General features: G+C 31.2%; 1 protein-coding gene across 12 annotated transcripts in view; it reads left to right on the top strand.

Moving 5' to 3' along the window:
- LOC145277870 (E3 ubiquitin-protein ligase CBL-B-like) overlaps positions 1-19,777 on the top strand; it is a 231,556-nt gene that overhangs the window by 52,593 nt on the left and 159,186 nt on the right. For all 12 annotated transcript variants that reach the window (XM_080129838.1, XM_080129830.1, XM_080129828.1 and 9 more), the window contains exon 2: positions 9,094-9,240. In XM_080129838.1, coding sequence (XP_079985964.1) covers positions 9,094-9,240 — 147 coding nt within the window. The remainder of the gene's footprint in view (positions 1-9,093; positions 9,241-19,777) is intronic.

Here is a 19,777-nt window from a genome sequence, read left to right as displayed (position 1 = left end):
TTTACAATCTTAAGTTGTACTCCCTATCGTTTAAAAATTCTAGAGACTATTTTTATTAAATCTTTGAGACCTCTTTGCAAGCAAAAAGAATATCTTTTAGGACTTAATTTAGTCTCTATGTATTCTCCCCCCACCCCACCATTTATTTTTCGTTCCCCCCCCCCCACCATTTATTTTTCGCCCCCCCCCCCTGCCATATTCATGACTTTTTTTTTTTTTTTTTTTTAAATCATATTTTCCTCAATTTAGCTCTGTTGAGCAAGGAACGAAACCTGGTTAACTAACTTTTAGTTTAATTTTTTTTTTTTTTTCAAATCATGTTGATTGGTCTGTATTTAGCCATTATTAAATTCTGTACCTCCCGAAAAATTTTCAAATATATATATATACTAGCAAAAGTACCCGTCGTTGACTGGGTTCAAAAACAGTCTACGGAAAATGGACTCTGATTTATGAAAGTATGATAGGTTATGAAAAGGAAGGGTTGTAAAGAGATAGCTTTGAATTTGGGGGTATCAAAACCAAAGCAAAATATGATGAATGTAAAAATAAAATAGATACACCCCATAATTTATTATACCATACCTGTTCACACTGAAACACTTATCACAATATTCTGTGGATCTATATTAAAAAAACCTTCTTTTTTTTTTTTTTTTTTTTTACATAAACTTGTTAAACTTTGTGACATATTTCCATTCTATGGAGGTCAGGCGCGAACGAACACCCCATAATTTTATTATACCATATTTCTTCAAACTGAAACATAATTATCAAAATATACTTACGCAGATAGATATGAAAAGTCTTTATTAAAGTTTGTACCTATTTCCATTCTATGGAGGCCAAGCGCGAACACAGACCCCACAATTTTATACCATCCCTATTTAAGTTAAAACATTCGTGACCAGACACACACACACACACACACACATTCAGCTTTATATTATATATATATATATATATATATATATATATATATATATATATATATATAACACTAGTGACACAAATTCTATGCATTTAGCTTGACGATTCCCTGCAAGGATATATCATGGAGGCTTCTGTGTAGCTTAATTACCAGAAATATATTTTCATAACTTATATGTATTTTTCTACAACAATTAGACGTTTTTATATTTATTATTTAAACAAAAATGTTAACTATTTTATTGACTCAACTCACCTATGTTTCAGTTACTTAGGTCATCCTCATAGTATGTTGAGTGGTATGATTAAAATCTCTAATATACTGTGTATGATGATCAGGAACTACATTCGATGGTGTGGTCCATATTTGGGGAACCTTGAGTCACCTTTTAGTAGCCATACCTCCAAAGTCTATGTTAATCTTTCAGGATACTACCATATATAGATTAAATAAAATCTTAGACTATCTATTTACAAAATATATGCCAACAAAACAATTCACATGTGAAAATATTAAGAATTTAGAACATCAGAACTTCATTAAAAATAACATTTGGCATAAAAAAGGGTTGATGTGCCAAAGAAAATAACATAAAATTTAAAATAATTAGACCAGATAGAAATTTACCATATGAATATATATTTGAAGAGATTAAGAGAAATGACTGATGCAGCATTTATTAACCAAGTGTACATTGCTAAAACAATAACAAACCAGTTTTTTAAGAATTTAAAAATCTTACTCCCCCCCCCCTTTTATTTTTTGAAAGAATTAAAAAAAAAATTTTCTTTTCACTTAGATAAGCATTTTGCTCATATCTCTACTCTATTCCTCATGCAACTGCCAAAAATGAGCGTGAGCATCTTTATCTGGTTTTAGTATTTGAGGTCTGCAATTGTTTTAGACTCTAGGATAAGTAACACCAGCTTACTGGTCTTAACTGTTTATATCAATCATGTCGCATGCAGTCATATCACCTGAGCTAGCTCTTCATCAGTTTACCACACTCTCTTGTGTCTAGAACATTCAGGTGTTTTATGAAGTTGCTGTTAGAGATATCACTCGGTACATAATCAGACCATCTAAGATGAGGTGTATGTAAGATATTTGCAAGGATGATGTGCATCAATGAAATGTATTTTGTTTTTAAACTTATTCTCAGTTTTTCACTCAAATATTTTCCTATCTTTTGGCTTCTAATAAATTAGAAAATGGTGCTATTAGTTTGTGCTCACTATACCAGCACAGTAAATAGTCCTTGAAAGTATAAATCTAAATAAGTAATCATCAGCATAATAGTAATAATATTAATAATCTAATATATAAAAGACAAAATGTGTGTTTGTATGTCTGATAAAAACTTGGTCGGAACCTGACCAAGCCAGTATCGTTTTAAAGCTCGATCTTTCGGACGACAAATATTGAAAAATTGGCCAAAAATTAATTCCTTCACCCTCAACTTTACAAGGAAGGGCCAGTTTTTGCGTCAACATTTTTACAAAGTCATTGTCTCAGTTGGATTGACTACACTTAATTTCAATGCTCGGGATGTCCGGTCTAGTCATGGCGACATCAGCTAAGACATCACGTTTTTTTCTCCTTCGTGTTACAAGTTTGAGCCTGCCTGCCTACTACTACCTTTTTTTTATTTTTTTTTAACACTTTCCACCCGGGCTGCCTACTGTTGTTATGGAGAGAGTGCACCAGAAATTTCTGACACACATTCTGGGCATCGGGTGGAACTCTTTTATACCAGATATGGATGTCCTCATGTGAGCTGACGTATCATGTATCAAGAAATTGATTATACGCAACCAGATGAGGTGGGCTGGACATCTGACAAGGATGGATGATGAGAGATTGCCAAAGCGCTTGTTCTATGGTGAAATTATACAAGGAAAGCGTCCACAACATAAACCTAGGAAACACTTTAAGGACAGCATCAAAGATAATCTTAAATCTCTCGGTATTGGCGTGTCCAGTTGGAAAAGTGCTTCTGATCGTAAAAAGTGGCGCTCCTTGGTCTATCATGGCTGTGATAGCTTTGAAAAGAAAAAATAAGAGCATGCAAAAATGAAGCGTGATATCCGGAAGGAAAATCTGTTGGCTATATTAGGTCTGTCAGCGGCTTTCGTGCAGAACCACGTCTGTGATTTATGCGGTAAAATTTATCCGGAGCTGGCCTAGCTAACCACAAGCAATCACATGGAGATCAGTCTTTCTTTGATGGGGAAAACACTGTGGGGCACAGATGTTCTATTTGCTCTGTGGTCTGTAAATTGAGTGGAGGCCTGAAGCGTCATATAAATGTCCACAGTAGAGCAGCACCAGTTGGTGTCCCTCAATCTCAGCTAAAGTGTGACCTCTGCAGCAGACTGTAAGAGCAGGGCTGGTCTGAAGAGCCACCTTCGTTCCCACAGTAGATAGAAATTGATGCATTTTGATCACATCTCCACATATATATATTAGTAATTTATAAAATATATATGGTGATTAAGCTACACTGAATATTCCGCGTTTCACCACTCTAGGACTCTTCAGGCTTATGCGCGAATTCTATGGTTGTTGATCGTTTTTATATGCTCCTCTTATATTGAGATTTTAGTTAGCCAATCAGCTTTCTAGTATCCACCACGCCCTATATATATATATATATATATAATAAATAAAAAAAAAATGAATTAAAATAAATAAAAAAATAAAACTTATCAAATGAAATAAAAAAAAATATTTTAAAAATACATGAAAATGGATGAATAATCAACAAAGCAAGGGAAAGATGATCTTCTGTCAAGAAGTGATGATCACCATATATATATATATATATATATATATATATATTTCCAATTGTATTTAGATTTTATTCATTAAAAGAAATTACAGCTTTGAAAAATATCGTCATCTTCAGAATCAAAACTATGAATAATATTTGTCACCCCCCCCCCTTTTTTTTTCTGGTGTGATCTAATTCAGATTTTATGCTGAATCCAAATCTGGCCTCAGATTTGTTCTAGCATATTATTCTTGTATACAATATTTTCTTATATTATGCAGAAAATAATCATTTTCAGTGCGATATGTAGACTTTTTTGACTTTATATTTTCGTATGTAGGTTGACAACTGTTTAAGAGGGTGAATATATCTTGTGTTTTATCCTTTATGATCTAACCTATCCAGCCAATTAGAAATTATCTTCACTGAAAGAATAAAGTAATTGATTTGGATAAAAATCAACTGATCAAGTCAGATACTATAGAGATAGTATAAAGTTTTGAGATGTGTTATATATAGAATTCATCTGTGCATTCATTTTGTAGACCAACAGCACTCATTAACATAGTTTATTTTATTTATTTATTTATTTTTTTTTTTTGTATAGACACTACATCCTGGTTCTAACCAGGAACTAATTCAGGCATTACTTCCTGCTACTAACCAGGAAATAGTTGAGATTACTTCCTATACAACAGCCAATCAGAATTGTACACAAATTCACTATAAAAAAAAAACTTCTGTCATAATCTTGTGAATATTGCTTTTTTAAACTTTATAGTATACAACCTCAGAGTTTTAGCAGCTATGGCTACATCATCTCGAAAGAAGGAAAGGGTGTAATGATCCAGAGATGTTCTGTTACATCTGTGGAAACTTCATTTTTGCAGAATCAAAGATTTTGTGAAACGGTGTGTCTTGCCTACTTTAAAGTACCACTTAGAGATCAGAACAAAAGCTAGGCCACTTACAAAATATGCAAAACTTGTGTAGAAACTTTGATCATGGTCTCAAGGGAAGCATGTTAAGTTTGATCTAGAGAAAATTAACAAACCATTTCGACAACTGCTTCTTTATTATCAATGTGACTTGTGACTAATTATTTCCCTGTCAGGTTTGGTACTGAATCCCTTAACGTGTCTACTTCCACAGAAAAAGATGATCAACTGATATTAGGCTATCATGCAGATTGTGATACATTTTTTTTCTAGTCAACTTAAATTGAATAATATGGTCAAAATTGTATCTAGCAAAGAAACTCAAAATTAGGTAAAATGAATGTGACAGAAATAGTATGACCAATGATAATATATGTAAATTCAATTAATCTTTCAGCATTGAATTTGGTTTCAAAAATAATTTCTTATATTTTCAATTCTATGGTGCTTTTCAATGTAGAAAAATTAGATCTATCACCTATACATGTCACTGCTATCTACACAAAAGCAAGATAATAATCTTCATTTGTCATCAGCAGAGGTCGACTATTTCCAGCATTTGTCATTATAGCTTGACATAAAAGAAAAAAAAAAACAATATCTATAACTCACTGAGTTGTCTGAAATATTTGATTTATAGTTTCATTTAGTAAAAAAAAATCTTTTAGTATAAAATTTGCTTTAAAAAATGATTTATAAATTATTTCATATGGAAGGAAATGTTTTGTTATTGCCATAATAGGGTCTTTAAAATTTCAAGTGAAATCTAGCATTTGAATTATCATCTCTACAGACCAAGAAATAATCGGTCTTCATCTAAAATGAAATGGATAAAAAGTTCCACTAAATTAGCAGTTTCCTTCAGTAATAAGTTTTAATTGAACAGATAATTTTGCCATTTCTCCCTTTTCTCTCTTTCTCTCTCCCCACTATTAGCAGAATTGGATATTAATGAAGATGAATGTAAATTGGCTTTCATATTCCTTCAACTTAATCTTCCATGCATAGTTATTCATCATCATTATCATCATGGCTACCACTTAAACTAACCAATGCAGAGAGAAACATGCGTCATCATGGGATCTTTGTTTCTCTTTCTCCCAGCATGCTTCACTGACTTTCTTTTTAAGTGTGTCACTTAAAAATGGGTACAGCCTGGTCAGAAAGTCTTCCTCCATTTACAGCCCATCTGCTGCATAAACCTCTGTGTGATTTGTATTAGTTTCACAGTCTTTGAAGATTGCCGTTAAGTATGTCCTGGTACAATTTCTTGAAGCTGCCATTTTTTTTCTTTTTGTACTTTGCAAGAGTTTAAAAAAAAAAAAAAAAAAGGCCAGTTTTAATATCTGATCACTGCCTGTTAACATATGGCTCATATCTCATCAGTTTTAATCTTCAGTGTGTATGATGCGAAGCTGCTAGCTATGTAAGTGGTATAATGATTGCCTGTGCAGATTATAGAATCGTCAAGTTGTGTTCAAATCATATTGTATGTGTCTTATGAACTTTAACTCTTTGGAACCGTAGACCACCCCCTTCTGTGTGCGTTTTTGGCTGTGGGTGAAATCAATTTATTTTCAATAGATTATTTACAAGAGTTAGTGTTTAGCATTTAACCTACAAAAGTATTGATATGGTGATAAACAAAGCAAGTTAAGCCAATCGAGAGAAGTGATGTTGGAAATGTCCAACTTTGTTTGTTTTCGAGGTAAAGTCTTGGTGAATGTGAAAAATGTACATAAGGCAGAACTAATAAAATTTCTTTTGCTCTTAAGCTAGTGACGAAGAGGTTTAAGGGTTTTAAATGATAGAGAAGAAAACTAAGTACTTTTGGGATGGTTAATTAGAATCCGGAATCAGAATTTGAGGGGAGTATTGGAATGGATATAAGAATCAGAAAAAATTGTGCCTATTTTCCGGTGCCAAAAATAATTATTTTATAGTTTTATTTTATTTTAATTTAATTTTCCGTTTCAGGTACTAATGATGAAATGATAAATATTTATTGATTTTATGTATTTACATTCACAAAATTATATGCACATATTACATGTTTTTTTTTTAAATTTTTTATTTTTTTTTATCGTAATCCGAGAATACAAAACTTTTTAAAAATCTCTAAAGCTAAATATTTAGGTTTTAAAAGAATTGTAATTGAATCCGAAATTTAGAACAGTAATTGTATTGGAATTGTACAAAACATTGGGAGCACCCCATGACTAGTACAAAGTACAGTTGTATTGCTTTTGAAGTAAGATACTAACATTAACTAAAGTTATGTTTTCTTTTGATTACACTAAATATTTATTAATAAAATTAAGATTTTTTCCATGTGTATATTTATCACATCAAAGTAACTTATCTAAGTCGACATTAAATTATTTTTTATTGGTTATTAATCAAATATTTATTAAAATTATAAATGAAATAGAATAAAGTAATAAAACAATCTTTTAAAAATTAGAAAATTAAATCTACCAGAATTCATTTTAGTTTATTTATAAGTCAACCGTTTAAATCTTTTTGTTAATAATTAAAAAAAGAAAGATTATCTTGTGACTCTTTAAAATTTGAAAGCATTTAAACTGCCAAATAGAAAGTTGTTCTTGGTTTTCAAATTTTTGGCAAATCTTGATTTATTAAGATTGAATCGTTTGGAAGGTAATCACATGTAATAATTTTGTAAACATTAAACAAGATTAGTTATAGTTTTTAATAATTTAGTTCAATTAATAATTTAATGATGAAACAATACTGTAATAATTAAATTTAACTTTCAAAATCCTATAAAAAAAAACAACAACAACAAACAAAACAAAATAACAGCCATAGTTTACAGAAGATGGGGGGGGGGGGAGTAAAACTGAAATGAAAATAAAAACTTCCAGACAACCTGAGTATGTGCAATTAGTATGATATAAATGTATTTTATCTGACACTTGAAAAAAAATTTCAAAGTTTATTTTTCTTTTTATCAGCCATTAATATTGTAATATTTCATAATGTGTTCTTTTGCTACTTTTGAGATCTGTTTATATTTTCAACTTAATACTTGTTTCGGTCCAGTCTTCTTGTTTTGAAACCTAATTGCTATATTGTTATATGATCAAGAGTGAGCCATTTTGCACCTCCATTATTGCAGTACCCCGAGAGTAAGGAAAATCATATTTATTTTTACATTCACATTGATTCAAATAGTATTTTTTAATTGCAACTAATTTTTATTGCAACTATTTAGATTGGAAATTCTTGTTTTTTTTTGTTTTTTTTTTTAAATTAGTTTGTAACATATTACGTGTTTAGCATGTAAAACATACTCTTTCTATTGACAGCTTCTTTGAATTTTATTAGCAAATTAGCTGGGCTACTTGGCATTTCTGAGAAAAGTGTAGCATATTTCTATGAAAACTTTTAACTTTTATTCTTTCTTTTCCACTCAGCCCATTCCTCTCTCTGGAAATACAGACAATCTGAGAAATGAGTCAGCATAAGGGAATATGCAAAATAAAAAAAATAAAAAAATCGGTTACACCCCTTAAAACAATAATTTCTTCTAAATTTTAGATAGTATTCTTCATTATCAATGTGACTTGTGACTAATTATTCAATCAAGAAAACACTAACTTTGTAGGTGTTTGTTTTGTAGTCTTATTTACATACAGATAATTGCCCTTTATATAATGAACTAGCGGGGGGGGGGCGCATAAAATATGGTTAAATATGATTTTAAAAAAAAACCCAAAAAACCTGGACTTTGGTGCCATTAGGTGGAATCTTTGTAAACAAACAAAAAAAAAAAAAAAAAAAAAAATGGAGATAGACAGATAACAGGGACAAAAACACGACAATGTAGCTGACTACTTTTCCAACGTGATTGTTTGGCAGTTTAAAGAAATTTAAATGCTGCCTCAGTCTAGAAAGGCTTGTGTTTACAGTCCATAAAGTTTAGAAAAAAACGTTTACTTATTATCATGTTATTAAAAGAAAGAAAAAATGCTGTATGGTGGGCTGAACTTGCAAAAGTTAAGTTTGTAAGCGAACACATTCTTGATTGTCACCAATGTTATCACGTTGCAAATTTATCTTTTTAAAATGAAACAAACCCACCGTTCGCGCATGCATGATTAACAACCAGTGTTGAAACCAAGATTTTTACCTGATCTCGCCCCCCACTCCAAGAAAACGATATTTCTAAATGAAATAATTGACAATTTTTTCTAATTTTTTATGTTATGTGTCTTAGAGATCGCTCTTTCTAATGGTACCAAGTTCATGCTGGTTCGATGTGGATGACAAGTTTTTAGCAAACGCACACACATATACACAGACAACTAAGACTTATATAATAGATGTGAATTTGTTATTAATTACATGATTTTATATATAAATATAATTTTTTCTCTATATCATTTTTTAAATATTAAAGAAAATATTCTTTCTATTCTTTCCAGAACTATAATTACATGGAAAGTATTTCGTGGCACACTTCATGAAACTCATTCAATTGGCTCACCACTTGAAGCAATGGCGCTAAAATCGACCATTGATTTAACTTGTAATGACTACATTTCTGTTTTTGAATTTGATGTGTTTACAAGGTAAGAAACATTTTTACATTTTCTTTGATTTCATTTATTGGGTTTCATTAATGTAACTGTTTACAATATCTTAAAAAATACTTTTTAATTTCTTTTTAATAAAATTTTTTTATTTTTTTTGATAAATGGAAGTTAAAATGTCTGTTTTAATTTGTTTTTAATTTTTCTTAAATGAAAAGATAAATGAAAAAGAACAAAAACCCATACTTTGTAACTGGACTTACACGTAATGCACAAAATAATCAACACGTCACTAATTACTAATGTGTAGATATATGAAAAAATAGGATTTACCTAGATGGGCCATATGAAATAATTGGATTTACCTAGGAGAGCCATATGTCAGAACTTGTCTTCACAAATGAACATCGTCACTCCAGAATTAAACCAGAAAGGAGAAAAAGAATGAGGGATTTGGCAAGCATGTTGCTACTTTGATGGTCAGCCAAAAAAGAAGAGGTTCTTTTCTGAGTCAAATCTTTTATATTGGTGACTAAATGACTAAGTCAGCTAATGGCTTACCATCTCGTTCTCACATTTTCTAGGATTTCACTTAAGAAAAGAGGGTCTCATACACTTTCTTTAAAGATTTACAAAGTGAAAGTATCTTTATCTAAAAATGTTAATGAAGTTCTAGAAGTCTTTCACCTATTCTGTGTGAAGCTTTTTAAATAGACTAATTACAAACTTTAATAAAGTATTGGTACTTGTACAGTTTAGTCAAGACATTAAAAAATGAAAATATTGAGAAAAGTTTAAATTGTATGTATCTGTTACGAAACGAAGTTCTCCGAAAAAAAATTTCACTTAATTTCATCAAGTAGTTTTTTTTTTTTTTTTTTTTTTTACAGCGGAAAAACACGTTTTTATGAGAGCGCGTTGAAGGCAGCCATTTAAAAAAAAAAATTGGTTTGAATTTTAGAAATGCCAAAGGGAGATAACTCCAGTTAAAGCGCTGACACCCCTTCCCATCTTTAATACTAGCTTTTCTTCCTAAAAATCGAACATTTTGCTCGGTATCATAAATTGTTTTTTCGCTGTAAAAAAAGAAAAAAACTACTTGATGAAATTAAGTGAAATTTTTTTTCGGGAGAAATTCGTTCCATAATGGATACATACAATTTAAACTTTTTTTCGATATTTTCATTTTTTTAATGTCTTGACTTAACTGTACAAGTACCAAAGTATCTTTTTGGTTTACTAAATTTATCTCTGATCTTTGATTTTTTTTTTTTTATAAATTTAATTGTTTTTTTTTTTTGTTTTTTTTTTAATCAAAAACTTCTCAAATTTTTATTTATTTTTTTTGATCAATAGGAATTATTTATTCGATTAAAAAAAAAATGAGAATAAAACATCTAACAAGGTTTAAAAAATATATTTGCATTTTTTTAGTGAAATTTTGCTTGATAAGCAAAACTTATCACAAATAAGAACTCTTTTTGATTTATATTTAACAGTTTTTGTTTCCACCATTATCTTCTATTTTTGAACTTTATTTTTTTATATTATCTTATCTATCATTTAATCATTTTTCATTGGAAATTTTAAATTTGGTTATGTTTGTTTTTATTTTTTAAATCTTAGTAGTAGCTATTCTTCCATTTGGTATCCCCTTTAGTGATTAATTCTTTATGCATGGTATTTAGGAGTCCATCATTTTATTATTAATTATTATTATAAATATTTTATTTCTTTTATAACAATGTTTAGACAAAATTTTCTCAAAATCGATTTATTAAATTCAGCTTTTGTATTATTATATGGGTTGTTTTGATGTCTTTAAAAATAAAACAAACAAAATAAATCATTTTAAGTTAGTAATCTGTGAAAGTGTCTGTGTGTCTGTATACATTTTCCTACCAAATAACTCTGTCAATTTTCGGTCTACAAACTCTTAAATCTTTTTAATTGGTTTTCAGCCAGAAATTTTGCTGTTAAGGGGTCAAAGTTCAATGATTTGACCGTTGAGAACTCTACCAAACTCCTCTGCCAATTTTGGGTCTAAACACTTGAAATTTTAGATATAGATTACTTGGACAGGGATCTAACTTTATAATTCTATTTGAGCCTAAAAGAATAAATGCTAAGGGGTCAAAATTGGGGTCCAAGTTAAAAAAAAAAAAAAAAAAAAAAAAAAAAAAAAAAAAAAATTTTTTTGCAGTCTCTAACAACGTTTCTCTCTGGTAGTTAAGGAAGACTGTTAAACAGAAAGGCATTACCGTACATATTCACACTTTTTGATATATACATAGGCATCTAAAGTAATGAACAGTACATAGGGCCCAAGCAAAGCTGAGCGGAACTGCTAGTATATATATATATATATATGTATAATAATTGAAATGAAAAATGCTTTTCTAATAAAAAAAAATATTGAACATGTTTTAATGCATTATCATAAATAATATATAAGTAATATGGAATTCACTAATTATTATAATTTTGTAGTATTGCTTGAACAAACAAATAAAAGCAAAATAATTGGCACGATAAACCTTTCCTTCTCTATTCATTTAGCTTCACCTTTTCTTTCCTTTTCCCATGCAGATGAAATGCATGAAGCCATGGTCTACAATTCTTTTTTTTTTTTTTTTTTTTTTTTTACAAAGGCATCACCATTTATCAAGGCCAAGAGACCACTCGAGGATAAGAGTTAAAGAGTGTACTGTAGACAATTGGACAATAAAGTAATCGTTAGTAATGGAAATTTGGTAAATTTGTTAACTTATATGGAACGGCTCATCAAAAACTTGTTTACGTTAGACTTGAAGACAACCATATTGTAGTCAGCTGGAAAGCAGGAAAGATGGACACAGACTACACCTGTGAGAAAGCATTAAAATGGAATTGAATTGCATGATCTGATGAAAAAAATTGAAGAAAGCATCAAATCTAAATCATCACATTTGTGATCTCATGAATACTGTTTTAAATTCTTCAAGGTGTCAGAGTATGCTGTTCAAACTACCAGGAAACTGAAGAATGCAAATTCTTCCCCAGAGAGAGTAGAACTAGTACTACACATCTATAAAAATGATGAATACAGCTGTTAAATGCCAGGCAAAAAAAAAAACTTAGTATTATAAAGGGTATTCACAAGCAAAAACATTTGCTACAATGTAACCTACATGAACTGTATGCTGCTTTTAAACAGAAATATCTCAATTTCAAAGTGAGGGTTTTTCAAATTTTCTAAGTTGCATTCAAAGTAAGCTATGTGTATGGGTACTGATTGTGTGTGTGTGTGTGTGTAGCACACGTCAAAAACATTTTGTAGACGCCATCAATTGGGACGTCACAAGGATTTGTTTTCAAAAGTAGTTTGTGATTCTTCCAACAAGGAATGCATGATGCACCGTTGTGTGGCCTGTCCTGGCAGAGAAGCATTGCATCAGTTCTTGGATGAAGAACTAATTGATGTGGATCCAGATAAGTTTCATTTTAGTCAGTGCAACATTAAGTGCCGGTACTTTATGAAGAATACAAAGATTTTCTGATTGACACAATCAACAATCTCATAAGACATTTGTATCTAGCAAATTGTCAAAGTAGACAGTTTAATGAAAAGAATATTTTTTCAAATGATATTCTTGTCCTTGGAAACTTTGCAGAAAACTATAATTTTCTTCTCCAAGATGAAATCCAAAGTTTTCGTTAGATCAAGGAATATTGCATCCTGTACCCTATAGTGTATAGAGATGCTGATGAATATTGAAGCATGAAGCATCTTGCATTGTTTTATTTTTGATGACCCACAACACAGCATTTTTGTATCAAACCCAAACAATAATGGTTCATTACATTCATGCATTATTGACCCATCGCCAATAAAATGACTTCAGTAATGTCTGGGGGTCAATATAAAAAATTTATAAAATTATTAATTTGTCTGCATAAACAGGATTTTGAGATTGATACAGAGTTGGTTTCCTTTGTTACAAGTCAAAGAAAATCCCCTTCCAATGAAATCATTGGTTCAGTAAAATGGCATGCAACTAAATGGTCACTTCAATGTCTTTAGAATAATCAGATCCAGGATTATAAAGCCATTCTAAAATGGCATGCAACTAAATGGTCACTTCAATGTCTTTAGAATAATCAGATCCAGGATTATAAAGCCATTCTAAAAATCTGCATAGAGATGTTTGCAATCTAGTTCTTTTATATCTGTATGGAAGCTATGAAGGAAGTGAGAAAGTCTCCCGAGGTAAGATTTGCCAGGGAAGACACAGTACTAGGACCACAAACAGCCACCATTTTGTCCTGTCAACATCCAACATCGGTCATAAGCTGTCCAGTGAAGATGAATCTTATACCAACATCTATAACCTTAACTTACCATCAATTCTCAAGATCTGATATTTCACCAATTCAGTATGCAGTGTACCTGGAGGAAGCTTCACATGCCTTCCTGCAATGACTTAGTCCATAATACATCGTAGTCTACATTGCACTGTAGAGAATCTGTTGATTTTATAAAATTGGTTGTATATAATGGCTTGAATTAAAGTTTAAGATGCAAAAGTCAAGTATCATAGTTCAATTGTACTCTAAAAAGAAACGTTAATTTCAAACCCACCCCTGTCCTTATAAAAAAAAAAATATCTACAGTTGATTTTATAGGCTGGGTCTTTCTGCTTGTGCAGTGATAAAACTTCTCAAATGCAATTGTGATGTAAGGATGTGCAAAAGTGTTAACTTTGGTAAAAAACCAAATTTCCTTCTTTAATAATATTTTTTAAATTATCAATTTTTGGTACTTATCGGAACACTCCCAGACACATCAAGTATCTTCATGTGAAATTTAAAAAAAAATTAACCCAGCCATTTCTTGTTATATTTATATTATTATTATTTTTGTTGTTATTATTCGTTGTTATTGTTCTTTGTTAAAAGTGAGTCTTATTAAGAGGGATGTTGCTGTGTCTTAGAGAGAGATTGTAAGAGAGATTGTTCGTGTTATGACGAGATTCATATATATAAAATGTTCATACTTAGAAGTGTAGATATGAGATGTAGAGTTCACATTGTAGATATGTAAAGACATTGTAAAACACATGATATACATAAGACATATAACAATTTTCACTTTACCTTTTGGTAGAATTACAACACAAAGACGACGTTTATAAAAACACATGATGGGTTTATTTCTTCTCCCGACCGGCCGTGGTTTTCTGAGTCAAGAATTCAAAGCTTCACATTCTAAGTTTCAAAAGTGACCGTCTCGCTTCTAGACGTTCGAATCCCAACTGCAGACTATCGTCTGTCGTCCTCAAACTCTCTCCCAGTTTCTCCCAAGTTTCTAACTATATCGAGAACTTCCCGTTTTCCATGACGTCATACACATGTTAAAACATGTGTCTTTCACGTGTTCTGGAAATGCGTGTCCAAAACTTTTTCCTTTGTTTACAAAAGGGATTTTAACCTATATTCCCAGTAACCTATATTTCCAATATGTTAAAAACATGTTTATTAAATTATCCTATAGTTGCATTCCTCAATTGAATTTTCATAACAGAATTGACAACGCACATTCTTTTCTTGAAACTATTTTATCTCTAAGCTAAACAATGGTTTGTTTTCACATTCCATTATCTCTCGTGATCTATTTCTAAACCTAAATTACGAGGTTCGAATTTTGTCTATGCGATTTCATTTTCATTTTAACTAAATCTCTCTATTTTTATACTTACATGAAAAGGGGACAGCCCTTATCATGTAACATTCTGAGTCTATAGGGAATGAACTTGCACATACTTCCTTGAAGGAAATTTTATAAAAGAATCACAAACTGCATTTAAGCTTATCTCCTTCTCGATACAGACCAATCAGTCTCCTACATGTCATGAGTAAGTTGTTGGAATCTGTGTTAAATAGGGAAGTAGTCAATCACTTCAGCAAAAATAACCTTCTCAGTGACATGCAATATGGTTTTCGTTCTGCTAGATCTACAGCAGATGTGCTAACAGTTATATTTCATAGGATTAGCAAATCTCTTAATGGAGGTTTCCTTTCTAGGGCAATTGCTCTTGACATATCAAATGCCTTTGATAGAGTGTGGCATAAAGGTCTACTCCACAAAATCTCCAGCTACAGTGTAGCTGAAATTGTCTTTTCAATTATTAAATCATTTTCCTCTGATAGGTTTGATGGACAGAAATCAGAAGCTCACAGTATTAATGCTGGAGTCCCTCAGGTGTCCATCTGGAGCCCAACTCTCTTCCTGATCTACATCAATGATCTCACAAATCACATCCTAAAATCATTTGTAGACATTATGCTGATAACACTACCATCTATGGCAACATTTCAAGTGACCAAGTTCTCTCTGATTCTCTCTCCTCTTATCTTGATCACTTAATAGGGAAAGAGGTAGCTGGTTAATTTTAATGCATCTAAAACCAAGCTTCTATCTTTCCATCATCAACACCCTGATCCCTGTCTGGTATCAGTTGAAATGAATGGCTCTCATCTTGGGGAGGCTCCATGTTTTGACAAGCTTCTAGGTCTAATCTGTACTCCTGATCTGAGATGGAATGCATGCATCAAATCTTACTGGAAAAATAATGGGATCGTTCACCCTCTCCTGTAGATATCTCACTGCAGATGCAATTCTCTACCTATTTAAGAGTCAAGTACGTCCAAGGATGGAGTACTGTTGCCACATCTGGGAAGGAGCTGCTAGAAGCAGCTTATTCTGCCTTGACAGAGTTCAAAATAGACTTCGTAGTCATGAGGGGGGGGGATACCCTTTTCTCTTCCCTGCAACCTTATTCCCACGGAAGAGACGTTGGGAGCCTGTCCTTGCATTATCATTATTTTCATGGCAAGTGCTCATCTGAGCTCTAATCTATGGTCCTCCCTACCATCCTGAAAAACACTAGTCTAGTTGAAAACCACTGTAAATAATTTACTCCACTCTTTATTTGTGTCTAAACCTAAACATAGATTCTATGAACAAAGCTTATTTTTCTGAACTGCACACCTGTGAAACTCTGTTCCATATTCCTGTTTTCCAACTGACTACAATATGGTTGTCTTAAAGTCCAACGCAAACAAATTCTTGATGAGCCATCTCCTTAAGTAATCAAATTTACCAAATTTCCACTACCTATGATTACTACGACATGTTCCCTTTGACCACTGTACACTAATTAACCCTTATCCTCGAGTGGCCTCTGAGCCTTGATAAGTAGTAACTCTTTTGTAAAAAAAAAAAAAGAAAGTGGTATGAAGAAAATAACATGTAGATAATATTGCTGTATGTTGTTTTATCTTGTAAAGTTGGCTTTTATTCTGAGTATCTGATCACTGTGAGAGTTTTACTATTGAATTTTTATTTTCCAAAACTTATTTCGATATGAATATATATATATATGAATTCGTATTTTTGTCTGTTTGTATGTTTGTTCACAATTTGATTAATATATGCAAAAGGTCCATTACTTTCTGAATTAATTTTCATACTAAAAACTTACTTGCATAAACTGTATTTCATTTATTTCTATGTATAGTATGAGTCTTGCAAAATATCCGCTCAAGAGGCAATCTCATGTGCATATTACATTAAGGAAAATCGATTTTACTAAATAGCTGTATGTTAGTTACCGTTTTTAGTGAAAGAATTTTTTCTTATTTAAAGTTGATTTATATTGATAATATATTTAATTTGTTTTGAATTATTATTATTACCAACATCAATTTTTTTAGAACAGTTTTGAGTTATTTCCTCTGGGTATCACTTGTTGGATCAAACACAATGTTTCCCTTTGAAAATTCCTTAAACTAACTACAGCAAATTACATTTAATACATATTAGAAAGTTCCTTTACGAAAAAAAAAAAAAGCCCATATAAATAAAACAAGCCAGTGAAAGGAATTTCATTTTTTCTTTTTGTAAGTCATACACGCATTGACAAAGCTTATTTTGTAATGTCATGACATAAGCACTTGTGGGTGTGTGGGCAAAATAGTGTGTCCATAAGTTTTTGTCTTCTTCCCCTCTTTCGCGTTTCATGTTTAAGCCCGGACACCAGGGCTCCTATTTTTTTTTTTTTTTCTTTTTCGGTCACATGGGCACTCTCTGCTATTTTGATTGAAAGAAAAGTTGTTTTGATTTATCTTTTATTTTATAATTTTGGGGAGGGGAGGGGGGTCCAGCGTATGGGCAACAAAAAGTGCTCAATATCCGGAGAATAGTCTTCTCTTTGTATCCCTTCTGCCGAAATATCTAGTGGAGAGGTTGTCATGTACTTCTATTTTTGGTTGATTACATTTTCATGTTTTTATCTGTTCTTTTTCTAAAATTGTTGTTGGAGTATTGATAGTGACCACGATGAAAGTGATTAATATCTTTAGTATAGCAAGTCTGTTCCAAACGGAACTTCATGTTGATCCAGACAACACTGGGTATCCATGCTAATTTTATATAATGGTCTTCCTAACTGTATCTCACAAAAATTAGTTGCTTCCTCCAATAGATTATTTCTGAACCCTCAGAAAAAAAAACTTTGAATAGGCACTGTAAGCGAACAAAAGAACTTTTTACCATTTTTGGTTCAGATGTGCTGCATAGTGTCTGCATGAATATCCAAAATAAAAAAAACTGGTATCATCTCAGCCACCTCATTTTTTCCCCCCTATATCACATAGGTTTCATTTCTGAGCAAATTTGATGCTATTTTTAGATTCATTGGGTCAAAAAACTTAAGTGAATTTCCAGCATCACATGTTCCAAACTGAAAATATTCCAGGAAATTAAAATATCACCCGAACTACATCTTTGGCAATTTATATAAAATGGAAAAGGCTCTAAATCGGCAACCATTTCGAGTTACATGCTTAAATTTTCAGGATTTCTTGGTTTTAATCCATATATATTTGTGTATTTCCATAAAACACGTGTCTTTTTATATCGTTGAAAAAATCATTTCAAGTGGTGAGGGAAAACAACCACTTTAGATTTACCCTGCTATGTGAAATGAATATAAAAAGAAATTCATTATTTTATTATAAAGGCAATGGGTGCTTTTTATTTGTCATAATTATAGGATTTTTTTATGTGAATATTTTAACATATGTAGATTTATCTAGCAAGTGTGAACACTGATAAAGTATAAGATTTGCCTTTTTTATGAAGGGTGTACACTGGTCCAGAATCTTTGTTTAACATTCAAATGATCATAAATTTTATTGACCTTTTAACAAATTTTACTCCTAAACTATTTGTCAGTATACTGGCTCTTATAGTTTCTACCCTTATTATAGAGTTGGCGTTTTAAATTGCAAAATATTATTTAACAAATTGTACACTCATATTCCAAAACGTGATAAGTTTACCAATCATCATTCCCATTTTTACTCTGCACTGATAACATTTTTTTTTTTTTTTTTTAATTCTCAGGAAATAATTGTTGAATACGTACATGCTTTCAGGTGATTATATATATAAATTAGCAATCACTTGCAGTTTTGTTCATGAATTAATAAGCATTTGTGTGTATTTCGCTTTCAGTCCTGAACTCCTCATTACCATTTTTCTTTCATTTCTTATAATGTTTAGGTGATTTCCAAAATAGAGTAAAATTTTATCTTAATGGATTCCTGTACAAATGTAAAATGCATTCTATTGTAAAATTCTATAGTAGAAAATTAATGCTATCTCTTGAATTCCTCATAAAAATTTTACACAGAAAGTGCCCTCTTTTCAATGACATCCCCAAACTACAAATATAGTATAAATTTTAAACTTATTTCAAAACCCATTAAATACCTGTCCCAGAAGGGTAAATTCATAGTGAAATACACTTGGAACATTTTAATAAGAAATCAGACTCCTCAGTACTTACACAAGTGAAATTTAAATGAAATTTGGTCAGAATTTTTTGTTTTTGTGTGTCCATTAGTATGGGTGCATATAATTTTCATGCATATATGGAGAACTCCATTCCTCCAAAAGGGACAAAAAATGAACAATTTCCCAGTACAGCAGGATAAATTATGAAATGTATTTGAATAGATATGTTTAGCTCCTAGACAAAAGGCCAAGAATAGAAAATTTTGTCAAACGCTGTTCTGGTCACTTATGATTTCATTTCAATATATAAAAATCAGTTTAAAAATAAATCCAAATTATATTGTAAATAAAAAACAAAACAAAAACATCTCAAATTGTAAGACATTTTTCTAATGTTTTAAATATATTCTTGAGCATACATATTGTGACTTTGAATTTATGATGATTGCATTGGCTTCCTTCTCATTCTAGAGACAATGGATATCCTTTAAAAGTGTTTCTGTGCGATGAGAAGCTGCTAGTGAAGATAGGGTTGTAGTCTTTACTCCTCTTTTAATCTAATGGTAGGAAGAAATTCAAGATTTCAAGAAGTAATCTTGTTAAGGGTCGTGTTATTTGGGAATTTTCTTTGTCTTACCAAGGATTGTCAAACCCTGTGGTTCCATTTGTGGATATGTGTACATATGGAGGAGGGGTCATTACATTTTCCAAGCTTACTTTACAATAACTATCATT

The sequence above is a fragment of the Euprymna scolopes genome, chromosome 6 (assembly GCF_053919585.1).
Source record: "Euprymna scolopes isolate OS-2025 chromosome 6, ASM5391958v1, whole genome shotgun sequence".
NCBI lineage: Eukaryota > Metazoa > Mollusca > Cephalopoda > Sepiida > Sepiolidae > Euprymna > Euprymna scolopes.
Note: the sequence above shows the minus strand (reverse complement) of the source record. Positions and strands in the feature narration are given on the sequence as shown.